The sequence below is a fragment of the Rhopalosiphum padi genome, chromosome 1 (assembly GCF_020882245.1).
Source record: "Rhopalosiphum padi isolate XX-2018 chromosome 1, ASM2088224v1, whole genome shotgun sequence".
In the NCBI taxonomy this organism is placed as follows: domain Eukaryota; kingdom Metazoa; phylum Arthropoda; class Insecta; order Hemiptera; family Aphididae; genus Rhopalosiphum; species Rhopalosiphum padi.
In genome coordinates, this window is record NC_083597.1 from 56,309,426 (window position 1) to 56,335,843 (window position 26,418).

The 26,418-nt window shown below is 28.0% G+C and overlaps 1 protein-coding gene across 1 annotated transcript; it reads right to left on the minus strand.

The window, feature by feature from the left end:
• Positions 1-1,254: 1,254 nt before the first annotated feature.
• On the minus strand, positions 1,255-8,848 carry LOC132932066 (innexin inx1). The gene is made up of 3 exons (XM_060998261.1): positions 8,016-8,848; positions 3,492-3,844; positions 1,255-2,428 (listed from the first exon to the last, which is right to left on the minus strand). The coding sequence occupies exons 1-3, from the start codon at positions 8,520-8,522 to the stop codon at positions 2,224-2,226; spliced, it is 1,065 nt and encodes a 354-aa protein (XP_060854244.1). The 5' UTR covers positions 8,523-8,848; the 3' UTR covers positions 1,255-2,223.
• Positions 8,849-26,418: the final 17,570 nt, after the last annotated feature.

Here is a 26,418-nt window from a genome sequence, read left to right on the forward strand (position 1 = left end):
TAGTATGTATAAAGATATATGTAAAAAATATTGGAAATTATGGGTAGATGCATCTGGTGGATTCATGAAAAAGCTTAAACAAACGTCATTAGGTTTGTTGTTGGAAAGTATATTTTTATACGAAGGTATAGTTAGTACTCCTTTTGGTAATATCTCTGTTACTCAAATAGTATCGGAAAAGCATGATACACTGTCTATTTTTCAATGGATAGCAGTTTAGATGTCGTCGGGGATACGACCTTCAAATTAAGATTTACGACAGTGTACAATTTAGTGTAATCGATTTAAATGATTTTACCATCAGCTAGGCAATACAACTAACATAACTGTAATGTGTTAAAACAATATTATATAATTATGATTCATGACAATGTACTTTTAATTTTTGTATTCCCTTAGGCTATAGGTGTTTAGTAATCTTCTTTCTCCAACTGACATTATATTTTATACAGTTGCAAATATTATGGTTATTAAATTCTATTTACGACACTCTCTCACACTATTAAACATCTAAGTACTCATATACCGTAGTGAAATTTGTGTTAACTACCATGCACTGACTGCGCAAACAGTCATTATATTTACTGTATTAAAACAGCATCAACAATCCACGGAGTACAGACTTTACTTGAATTCGGTTTACTTTATATTTTGTAGTACATGCATATTTGATTATACACGTGGTTTGCTTGATATTGTAATAGAAGTATTAAAAAAAATCATTTGACGCGTTAGAACACTACTTTTTTAAAACAAGAAACCGTTTGGTAAATAAATTTACTGGACTCATTCGTGGCCCACGGCTAAGACTAGGAATAGAGGTATACAGGTATTTACAATGTTTTATAATATACGATATGGTTCAACATCCAACTGAAATAATAATAACATACATACCCGTAGGCGTAGTAGATACACCATTGCTCATAAAAAAATCTAATTTTACGACCGCGGAACAACATCTAAAAACACAATTACCTACACAATAAATAACATCATTATGTATGAATGCGTTCTTCTATAAAAGGCAATTTATATTCTTAAAAATGAAACCAAACTTAGGAGGTGTATATTGTGACATTAAATTATACATTTTAAATCGACTCACCTAAAATACATGGGTATAGAAAATACAATTGTAATAATTGTATGTAGGCTCAACATTTTTTCTCAATCAGATGGAAAACATCTTCGTTGTTGTTAATGACTTGTTATCATATTATTAATTCTAATAGTAAAAATCAATCATCAAGATGTTAAATACAAAATCCCTGACGTTTATTACACGTGATTGTACATTTATAATTAATAGAAAAAATGTATCCAAAGGTGATAGCATATATAGGTATACCTATCCACTTATTATACATAGGTATAACATTATAATAAAATATGATTATATAATTTTAGTAGATAAAATAAATAGTGAACTTCATTACACGTACAAAAATAAAAATTGTAAAACTAACAAAAATGAAAAAATTACATGTTTATTATATATAATAATAATAATAATAATAATATATACTATTATATTATACTATATATGTAGTATACTTTAATATTTTATGATAATTTTGATCTTTCTGTGGTATTATTTTGCTGGTTCATGTTTATGTACATGTCATACGAATAAAAAAAAAAAAAAAATATATCACAAAAAAGTGTTAATAGCAATAGGATACAATTATATAAAAATAAATAATAGTATACAGTCGTGTAAAAATAAAAAAAAATATAAACAAAATGTTTGGCATTAAATTAAATAATAATTTATGTATATATGTGTTGTTGTAATATTATAATAGTCTATTCCACATGTTGTTAGTATACAACTTTTTGTACTTCGATACCGTTTATCAGTATAATATAATATAGTCATACATTGTTACATTGACGTGTTCGAGGATTACCCGTTTTTGATCAATAAATTATGAAAAAATTCTTATTATTAAATTAAAATTAAAATTTCCTAATACGTAGGTAGGTAATGAAAAAAAAAATGAAAAACAGCTTCATATTTCTACTGAAACTAGGTTTTAAAATAAATAAATAAATAAATCGCCCCGACAATGTAATATTATCATAATATATAACGCATATTATAAAGGTTAGGTTAGACATTATAAAGACATAATTTGAACACCAATTGTGATAGTGATGATGACGATGATGATGATACCGGATCGTTCGAGAATATCCAATCGGCAGTCATCGCGTCCATCAGTTGTCGGCTTTTTTCGCAATTTCGCGCACCACTTCCCTGTAAATGATCGGATCGATATTTTTGCCCAGCATGTACAGCACCCACCAGTCACCCACCGAAACTTTGTTCGTCACGGCTTTGGCGACATCGTCGGTTATCAACCTGTAGTGGCGGTACCGCAACGCGTTCTTCCTTGCGGTCGCGTTGTACATGATCAACACCCTAAACAGAGAAAAAAAACACCGAACCAATAAATATATGTTATATGGTTATAACCATCAGCCGAACGTTGTTTATTGACTGGTCGGGTTGTCGCGGGTATAGGCGTATATCGTATATTATACGATTTTATACTCTATATACATATAAAAAAAACCAAGACTATGTCTGAGGTGTTTTCTATATACTATACTTTCAGTTACGGCCGTCGAACCCCGCGGGACGGGTTTTAACGCGAGCGCGCACGCGCGAGAGAAACCGTCGAGATCCAAACGAAAAAAAAATATACTCTTCCGAACGGATTTCTCATACGAACCGCTTTTATATACATCGTGATATTATGTATTATCATTATTATTATTGTCTTAGCGCGTCGACCGAGCTGGTTATTCTCTATGCCATTATGCGCGGCGGTAATCGATTGCGTACCAATATAATATAATTATTATTATTCAGTGTGTAATGTGCAGTATACCGCGATCCTTTTAAATTATAATATCCCAGTTGGTTTAGAAATCGAATTGAAAATTTCAAACAGATTTCGTAAAAGTTTTACGCTGAACACGGAGGTTCTAAAAATGATAGAAATAGCGAAGAGCATAAAAATTTAAACAGTTACATAGATATATTTTTTTAATTCTTAAGTCAAATCACCTTATTTTTGCATTAATTTTTATACAAGATCAATGAAAAATGGTATGATCATACACAAATAATAAAATATATTAATAAAGAAATATGAAACATTTTGATTTGTTTGAAGTACTTTTTATTTTGTTACGTTTAAAAAAACAAAAAACATTATTATTTAGATTTTATTTAAGTTATGATTTATATTTTTATAGTTAAATCACACAATAGATATATACTTATGTAAGAAGGAAATGTAGAATATTCATAAACTTTTAACATCGCCTAGCTGATTTTTATTAGTTATATAAAACCACAATAATTACATTATAATATTAATTTCAATATGAATTTTGATTTAATATTTATTTTATCGCAACGCGCACTCGTATATAATATTATCATCAAAATAATGTAAGATTATGATTGTAGGTACCTGTGACAGATCATTAGGACCAACGCCACCAACAGGAGTAGATACCAAAACCATATGAATATGTAAGTCTTTTCGTTTACAATGTTCAATGGTAATACACACAGCGAATCATGCTTTTGCACGGTTCCTGAAGGTCCAAACTTGTGGAATGTGCACTTGGTCACCCGGGGAAATATGAAGACCATCGGGTCCACCCGGTTTTCCTGATGTTCGGTGGACATGCCGATGACACGCAGCCCGTACGTAATGAACTCTCCGCCAAAAAATCTGTTCATCCAGTATATCTGCAGCACGATGTTAGCCAAGCACATGAACTCGCATATCCAATACTTGGCGGCATACCAAGTATGTTTCTGAAAAGATATACATTTTTATACATTTTACAATATTTTAAAACATAATTTTTAAATAGAATTTCTCAATTTGTTATCTGAACAGATTTTATTATGAAATAGTTTTAGATTATAGACAATGTTTTTATGGATGTATTGAAAATTCACAATTATTAATTTATAGTGATTTCTATACAATGTAATTTTAAATTTTCTATTAAAAATATAATATATTATAGATACGATGTAATGGAGTCACTACATAATATGACTTGAATGAACAGAAATTACAATTATGACCTAAATGTAATTTAATACCAGTAAATAGTTATTGAATATTACTCGTGATCCATTAAATCATACCTTATTTAATTATTTAGTATTATTTTGTCTTTAGTAGTTGAGACGTATGTATACACTATACAAGTGATTAAGAGCGTAGAACCTAGAATATACTGTCATATAAACCAGTTATTTACAAGGCTATATATATATTTTTTTTTCTTAAGTGGTGAGTCCAAAATATGTATTTTATTCAACACTGAAAGTTTTGAAATTTCATTAAAAATATGACAAAAAAAAGGTTTATTATGAGTTATCGCTATCTATGACTGAAAATATTTATGTAGTGAACGTTAAAAATATTTAGGACATTTTGGGGTATCCGAACCCATAGAATCAGATACTGCCTTGATCATATCAATATAATATATCGATTATAGGTGTAGGTACAGTGAAGTTTTAGTGAATCGAATTTCATTTAATATGATATATATATATTTATAATATATATAATATGTATAAATTGTTTTGTAATAATGATATATTATTTCTATCTAGAGTTTGGTATATTGAGCATAGTATTGGTGTATTTTACAGTTAATTTATCAATTTTGTCAGCAAAGTTTTGTTCCCAAAGCGCAGGAAAACCTCACAGAAAATATAGTACCGAAGCGATTAAAAAAATTTCTACTAGGAATTGTTTTTCGAACACGACAATATTAATGCAGTATAATTTATAATTTTTTCAAAATATTATCGGGATATCGCTCTGTATCAACACAGGTCACCACATATAAAAGAACTGATTACGTAGGTACTTATCGAAACCAAGACCGTGGTATAATGTCCAAATTTCGAAAATGTTGTATGGAAAACATTTATAAAGTAACTAAACTGATAACAGAAGAGTTGCGTCATGTACTATTGTCTTTCAATCGTACAGTATTGACCGTTCGGGGAACAACGCTAACAACTCGTTATTACGTACAGAAAAAAAAAATCAAAGCAAGTTATTTTAAACGTTTGTGTGACAAAACTAAAAAAATCTACACACACGTTCAACCATTTTAACTTATAATGCCTATATACAATTTAGATTTTTTGAAACGTGTAATAATATATTATTATATTAACCGCGAACGCAGAATGTAAATTGCCGAAAATGAACAATTGGTTGATAAATACCAATGTCAACAATTCCACACGTTAACCGACTAAACAATGTACACGAAAATTATAATATTTTCAAATAATTCACTGTTAAGAATATACCTCCTAATATACAAATTTCTGTGACTTGTTGGTATGTATATTATATTATATACAATACATAGGTACATATTGTTTTAGGCTCTCTCGACGTGTCGTCGTATATATTATTTATATTATTTTCATTTTATACGACGTATACGATCGAGACTAGGACGAGATACATTTGGTACAGCGGCCTCTTAAATTTCAAGTATACCTACCATAATGTCTATAGGCGATCATATTATTAGTGAGTGAAATTATAGGGCTTAGAAACGAATACGTGACACACTATACACAAGCTCTTATCAATGTCCAAACCATACTTATGGGCATATATCATATACATAATATGTAATATGTGTCGTACGCGTTTGTATTTTAGTGATTTCTGTATAATTATCGTGTTTATGTACTGTTGCAAGTAATTGCTGGTATACGAGTATAGGTATATACCACTATAGTACTATATACAATAATTATTATGTTAAACGTTCGTAGGCGTTCATACAAAATACATATTATCTCTAGGTACCTATATTATACAATGTATCTTTACAGTTTCGTCGGTTTGAATAACTTCCACGCAACAGCTCGTATAATATAATATACATGGAAAGACACGATATCACAGTGTGTATTTATTTTATATGCTCAATATTACAATAATAATATATAGTAGACCGAACAAAGACAATTGTATATCGACGGTGTGGTGTGTTTTTATAATGTTCTATAAATTACGATATTATTGAATTGGTAATAACTTCGGAGAGGTTAAAGTTTGTATAGATCACCGCTTTATTAATTAAACATTAATTTTAAAATATCCAAACAATACACTAGGTGCATGGTGTTATATTATGATTTTAATAATAGCCTGCTGGTCTCTATATATATATATGTTTGAAGAATACACTTGGTATTTATTTCTTATGACGCATACTTCAGATTCAAACCACTTAGAAAAAGTCATTTCAATGTCACATGAACGTTAAAAATCAATTTCATCGAACATCTTACTGCTGTCGAACTCTACAACGCGCAGCGTGGTATGCTTACACATATGTATAACGTTTCTATGAGAAATCTAATTGACGTAATTAAATAAAAAAAAAAAAAAAACAAATCCCTGACACTGCCAAATGGAAAACGACAAACAATGTGGTCTACGTGCAATACAACCACGATTCTCGTTAAACCGAATGAATCGTTATAATCATTAGAGTGTACAAACATATAGTACATTAATATATTATTAGGTACCTATCATTACTAAAATCATATTCGCCATATTTTGGACATAAAAATGCATGTTATAACTGTTTTTTTACTGTTTAAGAAAAAAATGGTTTTCGTGTTTTATTCCAATACGCATTACATTTGAATATGTTACTTATATTTATTTATTTTTATATTTTTTTGATGATATTCTACTATAAAAGGTTTATGCTTCATAAATAATTTAAATTCATTTTTTTTTTTGTGAAGATTAGGTATCTAATATCTATTTATTTATTTTTGATGTATTTGAATATTAAATTAAAAGATATTAAAATTTCATGATTACTAATTTTAAATAAACTTCTTTCCTTTTAATATTTTTATAATTATTTGGAGTTATAACTGTTTGCTTAATTGAACCACATACATTGTGGTATTGTTAAATATATATATGTTGAAGTAATTATATTACAATTTTTCATAGAGACATGCATTATTTCGGTAAAAATACAGGGAGGATGAGAAATAAAAAACTAAAATGTATTAGGAAGAATCACTCGGACTACGATTATATGCGACACAGTAGCGTTATTGTTCATCTGCTTCGACTTTCTTCTGATTGAAAAATACAAAAATAATGATTTTGACCGCGATAAATTAAGAAATTTCTAAACAACGAAACATTTTGCTTTCGTTGTTGTAATACGCTACTATAATACGGTTTTCAACCGCACAACTATACATCATTTATATATATATATATTTAGGTGTAATTTTTTATATCATTTTCCGACCGAACGAAAAACGTCTTGACCCGTGACATTTTCCAATATTACTGCAGTGCAGCTTGTCGAATCGTCTGTAAAACATTTTTTATCGACTACGACGATTCGGAAGAATACACCGTTATATTATACAATCATATCTTATGATATACAATCGAAACAATGCGTCCTATTATTTTGATATAACCATATAACAGACATATTCTATATTTTGTCATAAGACAAACATTGTAAGTAAACACGATAAATATAATATTAGTGTGTTCGTATGTATTTATACAACAATGATTTATTATAATACTTATATGAGAAATAATTTAGACAATAACATTTTAGTATTGAAATATTTTTGTAACGATTTGTACTATATTCTTTTTTGTAGATCTTACAAATGTTACCAGCACCGACTCTTTCTTTTTTACGCACGTAAAACAGTTACAACTAAACAATATATATATACATATATGTAAAATGGCAGCCACAGAAAATTCTTCCGTCGAACCGCTGTTTAAGAAACGGTCTCGGGCTAAAAAAAAGTTGAAGAAGAGACGCAAAGGTCGGCCAAAAACGGCTGCCACGTGTACGTAATATATAATATATATATATATATATATAGACTGCGCATGCGTGCGCAAATGGTAGATACTCACTCTGATGTGGGTGAGCATGTAGTGGACGAGTATTTTCTTCTGCTTTTCGCGCTCTTTCTCGGCGCCCAGTCCGAACTGCAGGCCCATGACCAGTGTGGACATCAACGCACCCTCCTGCATGTCCCATAACCACTTGGGGAAGTAGCACAACATGGCCTGGAAGAACAGAGCGAAGCACACCCACTGGTAGTACGTATAATACTTGGGCGGTTCGCCGTTTTCGGGCCCAACGCCTGGGTGCGCGGCGCCCACGCCCTGTTCCCTTTGGAACGCGTCCGGCATGGTGAACGTGGACGTGATCCAGCAGTACGTGTTTACCGGCCTGGTGGGCAGCCCGTCCACGATGCACTGGATCGGATTGCCCACGTACTGAGTTGCCGTCACCATTATGGAGCACGCGAGTAGCACGACCGTGGTAAACGTGACGTGCACCCGGAAAACCGTGCCATCGATGGTCACTGGCTGCCGCTTGACAAACTCCTTGAGGCCACCTAACAGCTTCAACATGCTGCAGACGTCTACTAACTGCTGCGAATACTACAACGACTACGGAAACGAATGTTACAACAGTTACGGTGGTGGCGGTGCACCGGCCGCTGTTGTCATGGCACGTCGAGACGACGCACCGCGAGCGGACTTCCGGCGGGAAACGACGGATACGACGAAAAGAAAAACGCAACGACGTAAATTAACACGATCGTTACGGTGACGGGCGAGTGATTTTTAAAATATTATATGGAACGAGTTATATACGTGACGGAAGCGACATTGACTGCACGACGCGAACACCACAGCTGTCTGTTACTACAATACTGCTACTACTACTACTGCCGCCGCCGTCGACTACCGTACGCGTAGCCATCCTCCCCCTTTCGTGGTCGCGGGACGCGACAGGGCCACCGTATATACGTGCGCACGTCCAGTACTACCAACAACAATAACAATAACAACAACAATAACTTAGACTGCGTTACGCGTATTATTATTTTCAAACGGTCAGTTTTTCCGTCCGGTCAATTATTTTTTTTTTCAAAGATTTTTAATATGGTTTTTGTGCGCGTGAAGGTGGGGAAAGAGCTATGCGAGTGAATGTAATTCATTTCCTCAAAATTCACCGTTGGTGTTCGCGTAGACTGCTTAGCCTCCTTAGGTGAATATTGGAGGAGGAGTGTTTGGCTTTAGCCTCTCCACAAAAAAAAGACGTTCAAATATCCCCCATTCCCCATGATTTAAACGATAATTTTTTTTTTCAGTGTTTATTAATTGCCCACTTTTGCATTCAGATATCTTATCCCTCCCATCACTGTCAATGAGCCAATATCTGCTCTCCGCACATTTTCAGTCGCATATAAAATATTTATCGGGCATACCGCAGCTATTATACGATGGCGCGTTTACGCTCCACGACTGAGAACCCCTGGACCGGCGTCGTCGTTAAACGAAAAGGGGTCGGTCCCGCCGTCGCGACGGGAAACGCGCGCGTCAGTCTTACTGATCCCAAACAAAGTCACCCCGAACGGGTCGGTTATGTACGCTCGCATGTATAAAATAAGATACCTAAATTTTATACCTATATGTTTATATTATATTTATATAACTTCTACGCAATCGGCCGTACGTGAAAATTGTTGGTCTGGATTTCGTTTTCATACACACACTCGGCTATCGCGGTAGGAAAAACCTCAAGACATTCGACGCCTGTATACCAATAATATATAATATATAATATACAATATAGTACGGTGACTTTCACTCGGTCGCCGCCGACGCAGAGACGGAAAAATAGTTATTTAATGATAATAATAATAATACGTATTTGTAGACAAACGTTGCGGCCAAAATGTGGCGGTATTAGAAGCGAATAGTTTCGACGGGCCGGTCGTACGATGTAATTATTATATACAACATTATTATATTATATATTGTTGGCCGAGAGACGATCCCGAATGATATTTAATCATAGGTTTTGTCGGACGGCGGCGGGAGAACGCGCAGAGAACATTGTACGTTACACACACACACACACACACACACCCACGCGCGTACACATACACAAATACATATATATATATCATATCGCCAGTATTTTTTTTTCTTTTATATAACATTTATAATAGGTATACAGTGTTTTTTTACACACGGCAATACTCCCGCAAAATTTGAAAACACGTATTTAGTACACTTGAGTGGCACAGTTGTATATTATATATTTTTAGCCGGGCTGCTCGAGTGGTATCAATGTCTTTGCTTCTAAATTATATTATTAACATCATTTTCTCAGTCCTTGCGGAAATGTACGATGGGAACACCGAAATCAATCACGGGGGCTGGTTAGAAGTCATCCCCCCACCATATGTCTTCGACTTTTTTCCTCGTATATTTGATGTTCATAAAGTGAGTAATTTAGTGACTATAATTTCCTAGTTACGCCACTACATGACATATATCATATATATATTATAATATGCACGTAGAACGCTGTATAGATATTACTTAAGAGACGCGTAAACACACTTACCCCGCGGTGCGCGAGATGGATGTATTTACCTTCATATTATTATCGTCGTAGTCATCATCATCGGTGTGGCGTTGCGTAGTACATATATATCATTAAATACGACTAGTGGTCACATGATAGGTGTGTTGTTTTTATTATTATTCTTTTTTTTTTATTTCACCACGGTTTTTATTTAATTTTTATTAGCTCATCATTATACCCACATATATCATGTATGCGTGTGTGTTTTATATGTGTGCGGGTGCACTGTACACATACACGAGTGTAGTGTTAGTAAGTATATTATATATATATACATATACCTACAGACATATATCTATAATATGTCTATGTAGAATGTACTTATATCTGGTATACGTCTATCTGATCCGATGCAGTTACCGCGCGCACGATTGCGGCCGTGAACTCGGGACCGCGTGCTTTTTGTTCCGTTTGGTCGTCGGATACTCGGATCTGGATAGATTCTCGTTAAGTGCTCATGCTCTCTCCCTCACATACACAATAAATGAACCCCTTCCACCCTGAAAACCGGTTTTTCCAGCAATCATATCGTTCTGTATGCGGCGTGTGAATGCATATTGCGTCATGTATGTATAATACTATAATCTATATATATTAGGTATTAATGTGCACCAGAAATTCGAATTTTTCGGCTTATATATATATATATATATATATATGTGTGTGTGTGTGAGCCAGGCACGTGATGCATACTCATAGACAGCGGAATCCAAATCAAAATATAAAACATAGTCCGAGGGCCAGACGTACACACAACTATGATATGTACCGTATCGTATTGTACGGCATAAATATCCTCCGGAACGATCTTATCCTTCGTCCTAGTCTCGAGTGATATATCACGAGGTCGAGGTCTGCTGCAAACGTGCGTCTAGAATTGTCGGTGGTGTATTACAATAATGTCTATTCGTATGATAAATTAATATTATGACGCGCGCGCGTTTGGATTAGACCATTTTTTTTCTCCCATGACAGCAGGAAAACGTTTTTCTATATACTCGCAAAAATAATTTTATAAATAATTCTATACCTAGCTATACATGCAAAAATAAAAAACAACACTTCAAACTATATATTGACATGGCTTTCACAGTCGACTTTGTTTTTATGTTTGGCGATTTGAACAATACATTTTCTTAAGGTCGAACGATGGACATATTAGATGAGATGGTGTGCGTACGTAATTTTCATACGATGTCCTAGCTGAGAATAATACGGTGTTTGACTTTGAGAAAACCTATAGAAGAGTCGACGAATTTTATTCAAAATATCTAGTTTTTTATTGACGTTTATTATCAAAACAAAAAAAGGAGGTTAAACATTATATTACATACAAGCATTATACTAATGTTTGACGTCCGGAACGAAACTTCCTATAAAAATAAACACCATACCGTATGATAAAATATAATATAATATAAAATATAATTTAGCCGAGTATAAAAAAAAATCTATATTTATTCGTCTTTCAATAGCAAATATTTCGTCGAAAAAGTCGAAATAACGTTTACGTATATTAAAGTACCTAAAATCAAAAAGGAAATAACGCGTACCTATAGAATAAAACGGTACCTAAAACGAATGTTTGTTGTCGTTGAAACAATAATATATGGCGACAGATGAGGTACTTATACACTATAGTAAAAAATATAAACAATTATAAGTTGTAACAGTAAATCTTTTTGTCCCATCGGGAATGCATTTGGAAATTTATTGAAGGTCCTTTCGATAATGACTTGACATTTTAGAGTAAACAAAGAACGTGGTTATAAATTTATGGGGAGAAACGAAAACAAAAAAACCAACAGGAATTCGGTCTAATCTTAAGACAACATCAAGAACATATTTTTAATTTTACGGACATGTTACATCTTATACGCATAAAATAAGTGCTGACGGGTGTTGCATCAGTCACAGTTCATAACAATAATAACTACTATAGCTATTGCTGCGGCTATTGTGTTGATGTTTTTATATATATATTATATATATATCACTCAGTTTTTACAGTTTTATCACTGTCATTTGGCTTCCTTCTAATGCTATTTTTTCTGCTCCACAGCTGACTTCTAACTGCGTGTTGTAATGATGATATGTTATCCGGCACGTAATTAATATTTAGTATAACACATAGTATAATGTTACCAAACAAAAACAATCAAATGCTTTGAACCAATTTTGTGATTTATTTCAACGGTCGACGCGATTTTTACACTCATTTCAACAACTAGTTTTTATTACCCTTAGATAACTGCGTCCGGTTTAAATTTAATTTACGAATGTGATTCGCGACGTGATCGTTGAACACCATGTCAAACCTATTGTCAAATAATTTTTATTGGAACGTCCTGAATATTTATTACCATAATAATTAATTAATGATCCTACAAATAGTCTCGTCATATTTGACACGTACGCAAGATTTCATTGAAAGGAGGAAGGCTGACACAGATTTTTTTATAGACGAACTTTAATATGCAACTCTTTATTTGAATTAAATATAAATATAGATTCAATACATTTAACCGTTTAAAAAGTATTTATTTAGGAATAAATTAAAATACTTGGGACGTATTTATAAATACAAAACCATTTTTTATGAAGATTTATTGTATAATACAATTTTAAATTATCATCAATAGTAATAATTATTAAAATTTTAAATAAATCTTAATAGATACTAGTTCACCATTTATATAATATGGTAAGTGTTTTGTACAGATTTTGATTATCTAACATTTTTTTTAAAATCGTTTACAACATATCATATTTTAGTCTTTATAGAATCGTTTATTTTCATTATTCATATATAAAAAACTTTTTGGGTTACATTTTAAAACATTAATATTAGTAAATTTTTATTGTTTATAAGTATTTAATTACAATATTTCAAATATTTATAAAATTGCATTAGTAATACTTATAAAATATTATTAGTATAATACTATAATACTATTTAAATATAATAATACTATATTATAATTATTTATTAATCATTACTCAAATACTTTACACTTTGTCAGTTTAAAAGATTGGTCCTAATCTTGTAAATTAAAAGTGCAAATTAATAAAATGTTATTATTTTATAAAGCTTATTAATTAATATATTAATATATTATTATTGCAATTTAATTTATACTTAATATTTAAATTAAAATATTTCAAATTCAGATAATAATTTAACCATTAAGAAATGTTTACATTCAGTTTTTAACGTTTCGTACATAATAAATATTATTGGTAATTTAGTCCGTAAGTATATTATTTTGAAACAAAAACTAAAATATCCGTCTTCATTCGACTGATGATAAGTTTCTAATGAATTATATTATTTACGCAACACTGCCTTCGTAGTATTATAAGCATTGTTTACTGGTCGTTAGATCGACCGTTCATTACTACAAACCTAGCATAATATTTTATCACTTTTAATTGTTTAATTTATTTTATAAGAAAAATTATTATTAACATATACTTAAAATCAATTTTTGTACTAATCAAATAAAACTCGATCAACAATAATTATTACTTTACCTATAAACCCATAGGTGTCTATAGGTAATATTAATTCAAACCTTCAACTTGTATAGACAGAGAATATGCATCTATATTTTTGTTGGTGTATTACTTAAACCTCGATCATATTTTCATACAAAATATATGTGTCCAAGTACCAGGTGTCCAGGTGGTATTATTAGCAGACAGCAGTGGCTAAATACAATAATCGTATCCATTATTCATACCGTTGTTGAGCCGGATATCCGAATAAAAACATTTAACCATGTATAATACAAATATATTATTTATAATGTATATACTTGTCTCGTTTACCTATCATATATTCGTATTGAACACCTTATTATTTTTATAAGACTTCGCTCGTGATTTGACGCATTCGTTAAACGTGATTCTGCATTTGGACGGGAGATTATTGTATCGTTGACCAGATTTTACAGGCTATATAAGAATAAATTCATAAAGATCCTACATAAGAATCGTTTTTTATCAGACGACGACACGTTTACAGATGGTCTTTAGATTTTAATGTAGAAAGGGCTTAATATAGTTTTGTACGATTTTCAATCATTTCTAGTATATACCACGAGAATGTCTTACACTATATTTGCTATTGATATTATCATTTTTGAATTGTTTAATACTAAAATTACTTCTGATTATTCAAATATATTTAATGTTAAATGACTCAGTATGAAACAAAAATATATCACGTCTTGAGTTCGTTCAAAAATTGGCGCACAAAAATTTACCAGTTTTATACAATTTAAAAAAAGAGCCATAGGTATACATTTTAGACCATAATATCATGGTATTTTATACGTTTTAATTATCATTACACGGCGTGTTGATTAGGCAATTTTGGTTCATTACTGTTGTAGATTTACTATAATGTATAATATTATCTCAATAATTATTGATTTTTCTTATACATTATGTTAGTTGTTAGTACAATAACTTAAATTTAGATTTTGAACGGGACGAAGAATGTATTGATTATAAATAATGTATGTCTTTATTATTTTGATAAGTTGTCGAAAGATTATTTCTATTTTTAACTTTGAAGGTTGATTTTATTTTTCAAATTTGGATTTAATTTGTACTTTGGAAAGTTTAAAATTAAAAACTCTTTTTTTTTTTATATAAATATTAATAACAATTTTATGGATTAAAAGAAATGCTAGAAAACGTAATATAAAGTTCCTTAATAAGTGGTTTATTTCCTAATTAAAAAATATCGAACATTTATGTTGTATTTTTTTTTTATATAATGTCGTATACTTTTATCGATACTGCCAACACTTGAGCAACTAAAAAATTATAACTTGTTACAGTTTGGATTCAAGGAGTACGGTAGAATTGCGTGGCTACATACACTTTTATTAGTATTGTAAACAAATACAAAATAAATTATAAGATATAAACACTTAGTCCATACTGCGATAGTCAAACAAAATTTCTTCAATTAATCCACAAAAAAGTGGCAAAAATCCATAAAATTCAAGAAAAATCATTAAAAATCGTCATTAACTACATTAAAAAGTGGTAAAAATCCATAAAATTCGTGAAAAATCATTAAAAATCGTCATTAACTACAATAAAAAGTGGTAAAAATCAATAAAATTCGTGAAAAATCATTAAAAATCGTCATTAATTACATTAAAATGTGGTAAAAATCCATAAAATTCCTTAAAAAGTCCATAAATGACGTCACTACCTCCATAAAATACCCTCAAAAATCATTAAAAATACTCATTTACTACATTAAAAAGTGGCAAAAATCCATAAAATTCAAGAAAAATCATTAAAAATCGTCATTAACTACATTGAAAATTGGTAAAAATCCATAAAATTCGTGAAAAATCATTAAAAATCGTCATTAACTACATTAAAAAGTGGTAAAAATCCATAAAATTCAAGAAAAATCATTAAAAATCGTCATTAATTACATTAAAAAGTGGTAAAAATCCATAAAATTCCTTAAAAAGTCCATAAATGATGTCACTACCTCCATAAAATACCCTCAAAAATCATTAAAAAAACTCAATTAGTACATCAAAAATTGGTAAAAATCCATAAAACTCGTGAAAAATCATTAAAAATCGTCATTAACTACATTAAACAGTGGTAAAAATCCATAAAATTAATGAAAAATCATTAAAAATCGTCATGAACTACATTAAAAAGTGGTAAAAATCCATAAAATTCGTGAAAAATCATTAAAAATCGTCATTAACTACATTAAAAAGTGGTAAAAATCCATAAAATTCAAGAAAAATCATTAAAAATCGTAATTTACTACATTGAAAATTGGTAAAAATCCATAAAATTCGTGAAAAATCATTAAAAATCGTCATTAACTACATTAAAAAGTGGTAAAAATCCATAAAATTCGTGAAAAATCATTAAAAATCGTCATGAACTACATTAAAAAGTGGTAAAAATCCATAAAATTCGTGAAAAATCATTAAAAATCGTCATTAACTACATTAAAAAGTGGTAAAAATCCATAAAATTCAAGAAAAATCATTAAAAATCGTAATTTACTACATTGAAAATTGGTAAAAATCCATAAAATTCGTGAAAAATCATTAAAAATCGTCATTAACTACATTAAAAAGTGGTAAAAATCCATAAAATTCGTGAAAAATCATTAAAAATCGTCATTAACTACATAACAAAGTGGTAAAAATCCATAAAATTCGTGAAAAATCATTAAAAATCGTCATTAACTACATTAAAAAGTGGTAAAAATCCATAAAATTCGTGAAAAATCATTAAAAATCGTCATGAACTACATTAAAAAGTGGTAAAAATCCATAAAATTCGTGAAAAATCATTAAAAATCGTCATTAACTACATTAAAAAGTGGTAAAAATCCATAAAATTCAAGAAAAATCATTAAAAATCGTCATTTACTACATTGAAAATTGGTAAAAATCCATAAAATTCGTGAAAAATCATTAAAAATCGTCATTACTACATTAAAAAGTGGTAAAAATCCATAAAATTCGTGAAAAATCATTAAAAATCGTCATTAACTACATTAAAAAGTGGTAAAAATCCATAAAATTCGTGAAAAATCATTAAAAATCGTCATTAACTACATTTAAAAGTGGTAAAAATCCATAAAATTCGTGAAAAATCATTAAAAATCGTCATTAACTACATTGAAAATTGGTAAAAATCCATAAAATTCAAGAAAAATCATTAAAAATCTTCATTAACTACATTAAAAAGTGGTAAAAATCCATAAAATTCGTGAAAAATCATTAAAGATCGTCATTAATTACATTAAAAAGTGGTAAAAATCCATAAAATTCCTTAAAAAGTCCATAAATGACGTCACTACTTCCATAAAATACCCTCAAAAATCATTAAAAATACTCAATTAGTACATTAAAAAGTGGTAAAAATCCATAAAATTCGTGAAAAATCATTAAAAATCATCATTAACTACATTAAAAAGTGGTAAAAATCCATAAAATTCGTGAAAAATCGTTAAAAATCATTAAAAATCGTCATTAACTACATTAAAAAGTGGCAAAAATCCATAAAATTCGTGAAAAATCATTAAAAATCGTCATTAACTATATTAAAAAGTGGCAAAAATCCATAAAATTCGTGAAAAATCATTAAAAATCGTCATTAACTACATTAAAAAGTGGCAAAAATCCATAAAATTCGTGAATAATCATTAAAAATCGTCATTAACTACATAAAAAAGTGGTAAAAATCCATAAAATTCCTTAAAAAGTCCATAAATGACGTCACTACCTCCATAAAATACCCTCAAAAATCATTAAAAATACTCATTTAGTACATTAAAAAGTGGTAAAAATCCATAAAATTCGTGAAAAATCATTAAAAATCGTCATTAACTACATTAAAAAGTGGTAAAAATCCATAAAATTCCTTAAAAAGTCCATAAATGACGTCACTACCTCCATAAAATACCCTCAAAAATCATTAAAAATACTCAATTAGTACATTAAAAAGTGGTAAAAATCCATAAAATTCGTGAAAAATCATTATAAATCGTCATTAACTACATTGAAAATTGGTAAAAATCCATAAACTTCATGAAAAATCATTAAAAATCGTCATTAACTACATTAAAAAGTAGTAAAAATCCATAAAATTCGTGAAAAATCATTAAAAATAGTCATTAACTACATTGAAAATTGGTAAAAATCCATAAAATTCATGAAAAATCATTAAAAATCGTCATTAACTACATTAAAAAGTGGCAAAAATCCATAAAATTCGTGAAAAATCATTAAAAATCGTCATTAACTACATTAAAAAGTGGTAAAAATACATAAAATTCGTGAAAAATCGTTAAAAATCGTCATTAACTACATTAAAAAGTGGCAAAAATCCATAAAATTCAAGAAAAATCATTAAAAATACTCAATTAGTACATTAAAAAGTGGTAAAAATCCATAAAATTCGTGAAAAATCATTAAAAATCGTCATTAACTACATAAAAAAGTGGTAAAAATCCATAAAATTCATGAAAAATCATTAAAAATCGTCATAAATTACATTAAAAAGTGGTAAAAATCCATAAAATTCCTTAAAAAGTCCATAAATGACGTCACTACCTCCATAAAATACCCTCAAAAATCATTAAAAATACTCAATTAGTACATTAAAAAGTGGTAAAAATCCATAAAATTCGTGAAAAATCATTAAAAATCGTCATTAACTACATTAAAATGTGGAAAAATCCATAAAATTCGTGAAAATTCCTTAAAAAGTCCATAAATGACGTCACTACCTCCATAAAATACCCTCAAAAATCATTAAAAATCGTCATTAACTACATTAAAAAGTGGTAAAAATCCATAAAATTCGTGAAAAATCATTAAAAATCGTCATTAACTACAATAAAAAGTGGTAAAAATCAATAAAATTCGTGAAAAATCATTAAAAATCGTCATTAATTACATTAAAATGTGGTAAAAATCCATAAAATTCCTTAAAAAGTCCATAAATGACGTCACTACCTCCATAAAATACCCTCAAAAATCATTAAAAATACTCATTTACTACATTAAAAAGTGGCAAAAATCCATAAAATTCAAGAAAAATCATTAAAAATCGTCATTAACTACATTGAAAATTGGTAAAAATCCATAAAATTCGTGAAAAATCATTAAAAATCGTCATTAACTACATTAAAAAGTGGTAAAAATCCATAAAATTCAAGAAAAATCATTAAAAATCGTCATTAATTACATTAAAAAGTGGTAAAAATCCATAAAATTCCTTAAAAAGTCCATAAATGATGTCACTACCTCCATAAAATACCCTCAAAAATCATTAAAAAAACTCAATTAGTACATCAAAAATTGGTAAAAATCCATAAAACTCGTGAAAAATCATTAAAAATCGTCATTAACTACATTAAACAGTGGTAAAAATCCATAAAATTAATGAAAAATCATTAAAAATCGTCATGAACTACATTAAAAAGTGGTAAAAATCCATAAAATTCGTGAAAAATCATTAAAAATCGTCATTAACTACATTAAAAAGTGGTAAAAATCCATAAAATTCAAGAAAAATCATTAAAAATCGTAATTTACTACATTGAAAATTGGTAAAAATCCATAAAATTCGTGAAAAATCATTAAAAATCGTCATTAACTACATTAAAAAGTGGTAAAAATCCATAAAATTCATGAAAAATCATTAAAAATCGTCATGAACTACATTAAAAAGTGGTAAAAATCCATAAAATTCGTGAAAAATCATTAAAAATCGTCATTAACTACATTAAAAAGTGGTAAAAATCCATAAAATTCAAGAAAAATCATTAAAAATCGTAATTTACTACATTGAAAATTGGTAAAAATCCATAAAATTCGTGAAAAATCATTAAAAATCGTCATTAACTACATTAAAAAGTGGTAAAAATCCATAAAATTCGTGAAAAATCATTAAAAATCGTCATTAACTACATAACAAAGTGGTAAAAATCCATAAAATTCGTGAAAAATCATTAAAAATCGTCATTAACTACATTAAAAAGTGGTAAAAATCCATAAAATTCGTGAAAAATCATTAAAAATCGTCATGAACTACATTAAAAAGTGGTAAAAAATCCATAAAATTCGTGAAAAATCATTAAAAATCGTCATTAACTACATTAAAAAGTGGTAAAAATCCATAAAATTCAAGAAAAATCATTAAAAATCGTCATTTACTACATTGAAAATTGGTAAAAATCCATAAAATTCGTGAAAAATCATTAAAAATCGTCATTAACTACATTAAAAAGTGGTAAAAATCCATAAAATTCGTGAAAAATCATTAAAAATCGTCATTAACTACATTAAAAAGTGGTAAAAATCCATAAAATTCGTGAAAAATCATTAAAAATCGTCATTAACTACATTTAAAAGTGGTAAAAATCCATAAAATTCGTGAAAAATCATTAAAAATCGTCATTAACTACATTGAAAATTGGTAAAAATCCATAAAATTCAAGAAAAATCATTAAAAATCGTCATTAACTACATTAAAAAGTGGTAAAAATCCATAAAATTCGTGAAAAATCATTAAAGATCGTCATTAATTACATTAAAAAGTGGTAAAAATCCATAAAATTCCTTAAAAAGTCCATAAATGACGTCACTACTTCCATAAAATACCCTCAAAAATCATTAAAAATACTCAATTAGTACATTAAAAAGTGGTAAAAATCCATAAAATTCGTGAAAAAATCATTAAAAATCATCATTAACTACATTAAAAAGTGGTAAAAATCCATAAAATTCGTGAAAAATCATTAAAAATCGTCATTAACTACATTAAAAAGTGGCAAAAATCCATAAAATTCGTGAATAATCATTAAAAATCGTCATTAACTATATTAAAAAGTGGCAAAAATCCATAAAATTCGTGAAAAATCATTAAAAATCGTCATTAACTACATTAAAAAGTGGCAAAAATCCATAAAATTCGTGAATAATCATTAAAAATCGTCATTAACTACATAAAAAAGTGGTAAAAATCCATAAAATTCCTTAAAAAGTCCATAAATGACGTCACTACCTCCATAAAATACCCTCAAAAATCATTAAAAATACTCATTTAGTACATTAAAAAGTGGTAAAAATCCATAAAATTCGTGAAAAATCATTAAAAATCGTCATTAACTACATTAAAAAGTGGTAAAAAATCCATAAAATTCCTTAAAAAGTCCATAAATGACGTCACTACCTCCATAAAATACCCTCAAAAATCATTAAAAATACTCAATTAGTACATTAAAAAGTAGTAAAAATCCATAAAATTCGTGAAAAATCATTAAAAATCGTCATTAACTACATTGAAAATTGGTAAAAATCCTTAAAATTCATGAAAAATCATTAAAAATCGTCATTAACTACATTAAAAAGTGGCAAAAATCCATAAAATTCGTGAAAAAATCATTAAAAATCGTCATTAACTACATTAAAAAGTGGTAAAAATACATAAAATTCGTGAAAAAATCGTTAAAAATCGTCATTAACTACATTAAAAAGTGGCAAAAATCCATAAAATTCAAGAAAAATCATTAAAAATACTCAATTAGTACATTAAAAAGTGGTAAAAATCCATAAAATTCGTGAAAAATCATTAAAAATCGTCATTAACTACATAAAAAAGTGGTAAAAATCCATAAAATTCGTGAAAAATCATTAAAGATCGTCATTAATTACATTAAAAAGTGGTAAAAATCCATAAAATTCCTTAAAAAGTCCATAAATGACGTCACTACTTCCATAAAATACCCTCAAAAATCATTAAAAATACTCAATTAGTACATTAAAAAGTGGTAAAAATCCATAAAATTCGTGAAAAATCATTAAAAATCATCATTAACTACATTAAAAAGTGGTAAAAAATCCATAAAATTCGTGAAAAATCGTTAAAAATCATTAAAAATCGTCATTAACTACAATAAAAAGTGGTAAAAATCAATAAAATTCGTGAAAAATCATTAAAAATCGTCATTAATTACATTAAAATGTGGTAAAAATCCATAAAATTCCTTAAAAAGTCCATAAATGACGTCACTACCTCCATAAAATACCCTCAAAAATCATTAAAAATACTCATTTACTACATTAAAAAGTGGCAAAAATCCATAAAATTCAAGAAAAATCATTAAAAATCGTCATTAACTACATTGAAAATTGGTAAAAATCCATAAAATTCGTGAAAAATCATTAAAAATCGTCATTAACTACATTAAAAAGTGGTAAAAATCCATAAAATTCAAGAAAAATCATTAAAAATCGTCATTAATTACATTAAAAAGTGGTAAAAATCCATAAAATTCCTTAAAAAGTCCATAAATGATGTCACTACCTCCATAAAATACCCTCAAAAATCATTAAAAAAACTCAATTAGTACATCAAAAATTGGTAAAAATCCATAAAACTCGTGAAAAATCATTAAAAATCGTCATTAACTACATTAAACAGTGGTAAAAATCCATAAAATTAATGAAAAATCATTAAAAATCGTCATGAACTACATTAAAAAGTGGTAAAAATCCATAAAATTCGTGAAAAATCATTAAAAATCGTCATTAACTACATTAAAAAGTGGTAAAAATCCATAAAATTCAAGAAAAATCATTAAAAATCGTCATTAACTACATTTAAAAGTGGTAAAAATCCATAAAATTCGTGAAAAATCATTAAAAATCGTCATTAACTACATTGAAAATTGGTAAAAATCCATAAAATTCAAGAAAAATCATTAAAAATCGTCATTAACTACATTAAAAAGTGGTAAAAATCCATAAAATTCGTGAAAAATCATTAAAGATCGTCATTAATTACATTAAAAAGTGGTAAAAATCCATAAAATTCCTTAAAAAGTCCATAAATGACGTCACTACTTCCATAAAATACCCTCAAAAATCATTAAAAATACTCAATTAGTACATTAAAAAGTGGTAAAAATCCATAAAATTCGTGAAAAATCATTAAAAATCATCATTAACTACATTAAAAAGTGGTAAAAATCCATAAAATTCGTGAAAAATCATTAAAAATCGTCATTAACTACATTAAAAAGTGGCAAAAATCCATAAAATTCGTGAATAATCATTAAAAATCGTCATTAACTATATTAAAAAGTGGCAAAAATCCATAAAATTCGTGAAAAATCATTAAAAATCGTCATTAACTACATTAAAAAGTGGCAAAAATCCATAAAATTCGTGAATAATCATTAAAAATCGTCATTAACTACATAAAAAAGTGGTAAAAATCCATAAAATTCCTTAAAAAGTCCATAAATGACGTCACTACCTCCATAAAATACCCTCAAAAATCATTAAAAATACTCATTTAGTACATTAAAAAGTGGTAAAAATCCATAAAATTCGTGAAAAATCATTAAAAATCGTCATTAACTACATTAAAAAGTGGTAAAAATCCATAAAATTCCTTAAAAAGTCCATAAATGACGTCACTACCTCCATAAAATACCCTCAAAAATCATTAAAAATACTCAATTAGTACATTAAAAAGTAGTAAAAATCCATAAAATTCGTGAAAAATCATTAAAAATCGTCATTAACTACATTGAAAATTGGTAAAAATCCTTAAAATTCATGAAAAATCATTAAAAATCGTCATTAACTACATTAAAAAGTGGCAAAAATCCATAAAATTCGTGAAAAATCATTAAAAATCGTCATTAACTACATTAAAAAGTGGTAAAAATACATAAAATTCGTGAAAAATCGTTAAAAATCGTCATTAACTACATTAAAAAGTGGCAAAAATCCATAAAATTCAAGAAAAATCATTAAAAATACTCAATTAGTACATTAAAAAGTGGTAAAAATCCATAAAATTCGTGAAAAATCATTAAAAATCGTCATTAACTACATAAAAAAGTGGTAAAAATCCATAAAATTCGTGAAAAATCATTAAAGATCGTCATTAATTACATTAAAAAGTGGTAAAAATCCATAAAATTCCTTAAAAAGTCCATAAATGACGTCACTACTTCCATAAAATACCCTCAAAAATCATTAAAAATACTCAATTAGTACATTAAAAAGTGGTAAAAATCCATAAAATTCGTGAAAAATCATTAAAAATCATCATTAACTACATTAAAAAGTGGTAAAAATCCATAAAATTCGTGAAAAATCGTTAAAAATCATTAAAAATCGTCATTAACTACAATAAAAAGTGGTAAAAATCAATAAAATTCGTGAAAAATCATTAAAAATCGTCATTAATTACATTAAAATGTGGTAAAAATCCATAAAATTCCTTAAAAAGTCCATAAATGACGTCACTACCTCCATAAAATACCCTCAAAAATCATTAAAAATACTCATTTACTACATTAAAAAGTGGCAAAAATCCATAAAATTCAAGAAAAATCATTAAAAATCGTCATTAACTACATTGAAAATTGGTAAAAATCCATAAAATTCGTGAAAAATCATTAAAAATCGTCATTAACTACATTAAAAAGTGGTAAAAATCCATAAAATTCAAGAAAAATCATTAAAAATCGTCATTAATTACATTAAAAAGTGGTAAAAATCCATAAAATTCCTTAAAAAGTCCATAAATGATGTCACTACCTCCATAAAATACCCTCAAAAATCATTAAAAAAACTCAATTAGTACATCAAAAATTGGTAAAAATCCATAAAACTCGTGAAAAATCATTAAAAATCGTCATTAACTACATTAAACAGTGGTAAAAATCCATAAAATTAATGAAAAATCATTAAAAATCGTCATGAACTACATTAAAAAGTGGTAAAAATCCATAAAATTCGTGAAAAATCATTAAAAATCGTCATTAACTACATTAAAAAGTGGTAAAAATCCATAAAATTCAAGAAAAATCATTAAAAATCGTAATTTACTACATTGAAAATTGGTAAAAATCCATAAAATTCGTGAAAAATCATTAAAAATCGTCATTAACTACATTAAAAAGTGGTAAAAATCCATAAAATTCGTGAAAAATCATTAAAAATCGTCATGAACTACATTAAAAAGTGGTAAAAATCCATAAAATTCGTGAAAAATCATTAAAAATCGTCATTAACTACATTAAAAAGTGGTAAAAATCCATAAAATTCAAGAAAAATCATTAAAAATCGTAATTTACTACATTGAAAATTGGTAAAAATCCATAAAATTCGTGAAAAAGTCCATAAATGACGTCACTACCTCCATAAAATACCCTCAAAAATCATTAAAAATACTCATTTACTACATTAAAAAGTGGCAAAAATCCATAAAATTCAAGAAAAATCATTAAAAATCGTCATTAACTACATTGAAAATTGGTAAAAATCCATAAAATTCGTGAAAAATCATTAAAAATCGTCATTAACTACATTAAAAAGTGGTAAAAATCCATAAAATTCAAGAAAAATCATTAAAAATCGTCATTAATTACATTAAAAAGTGGTAAAAAATCCATAAAATTCCTTAAAAAGTCCATAAATGATGTCACTACCTCCATAAAATACCCTCAAAAATCATTAAAAAAACTCAATTAGTACATCAAAAATTGGTAAAAATCCATAAAACTCGTGAAAAATCATTAAAAATCGTCATTAACTACATTAAACAGTGGTAAAAATCCATAAAATTAATGAAAAATCATTAAAAATCGTCATGAACTACATTAAAAAGTGGTAAAAATCCATAAAATTCGTGAAAAATCATTAAAAATCGTCATTAACTACATTAAAAAGTGGTAAAAATCCATAAAATTCAAGAAAAATCATTAAAAATCGTAATTTACTACATTGAAAATTGGTAAAAATCCATAAAATTCGTGAAAAAGTCCATAAATGACGTCACTACCTCCATAAAATACCCTCAAAAATCATTAAAAATACTCATTTACTACATTAAAAAGTGGCAAAAATCCATAAAATTCAAGAAAAATCATTAAAAAATCGTCATTAACTACATTGAAAATTGGTAAAAATCCATAAAATTCGTGAAAAATCATTAAAAATCGTCATTAACTACATTAAAAAGTGGTAAAAATCCATAAAATTCAAGAAAAATCATTAAAAATCGTCATTAATTACATTAAAAAGTGGTAAAAATCCATAAAATTCCTTAAAAAGTCCATAAATGATGTCACTACCTCCATAAAATACCCTCAAAAATCATTAAAAAAACTCAATTAGTACATCAAAAATTGGTAAAAATCCATAAAACTCGTGAAAAATCATTAAAAATCGTCATTAACTACATTAAACAGTGGTAAAAATCCATAAAATTCGTGAAAAATCATTAAAAATCGTCATTAACTACATTAAAAAGTGGTAAAAATCA

Excerpts from the sequence above, each read along its gene's own strand:
- LOC132932066 (XM_060998261.1), bottom strand. The coding sequence starts at position 8,522 with ATGTTGAAGCTGTTAGGTGGCCTCAAGGAGTTTGTCAAGCGGCAGCCA. Across the intron at positions 3,845-8,015 it reads ACATGCTCACCCACATCAGA|AAACATACTTGGTATGCCGC; the intron begins GTGAGTATCTAC and ends ATATCTTTTCAG. Across the intron at positions 2,429-3,491 it reads GTCCTAATGATCTGTCACAG|GGTGTTGATCATGTACAACG; the intron begins GTACCTACAATC and ends TTCTCTGTTTAG.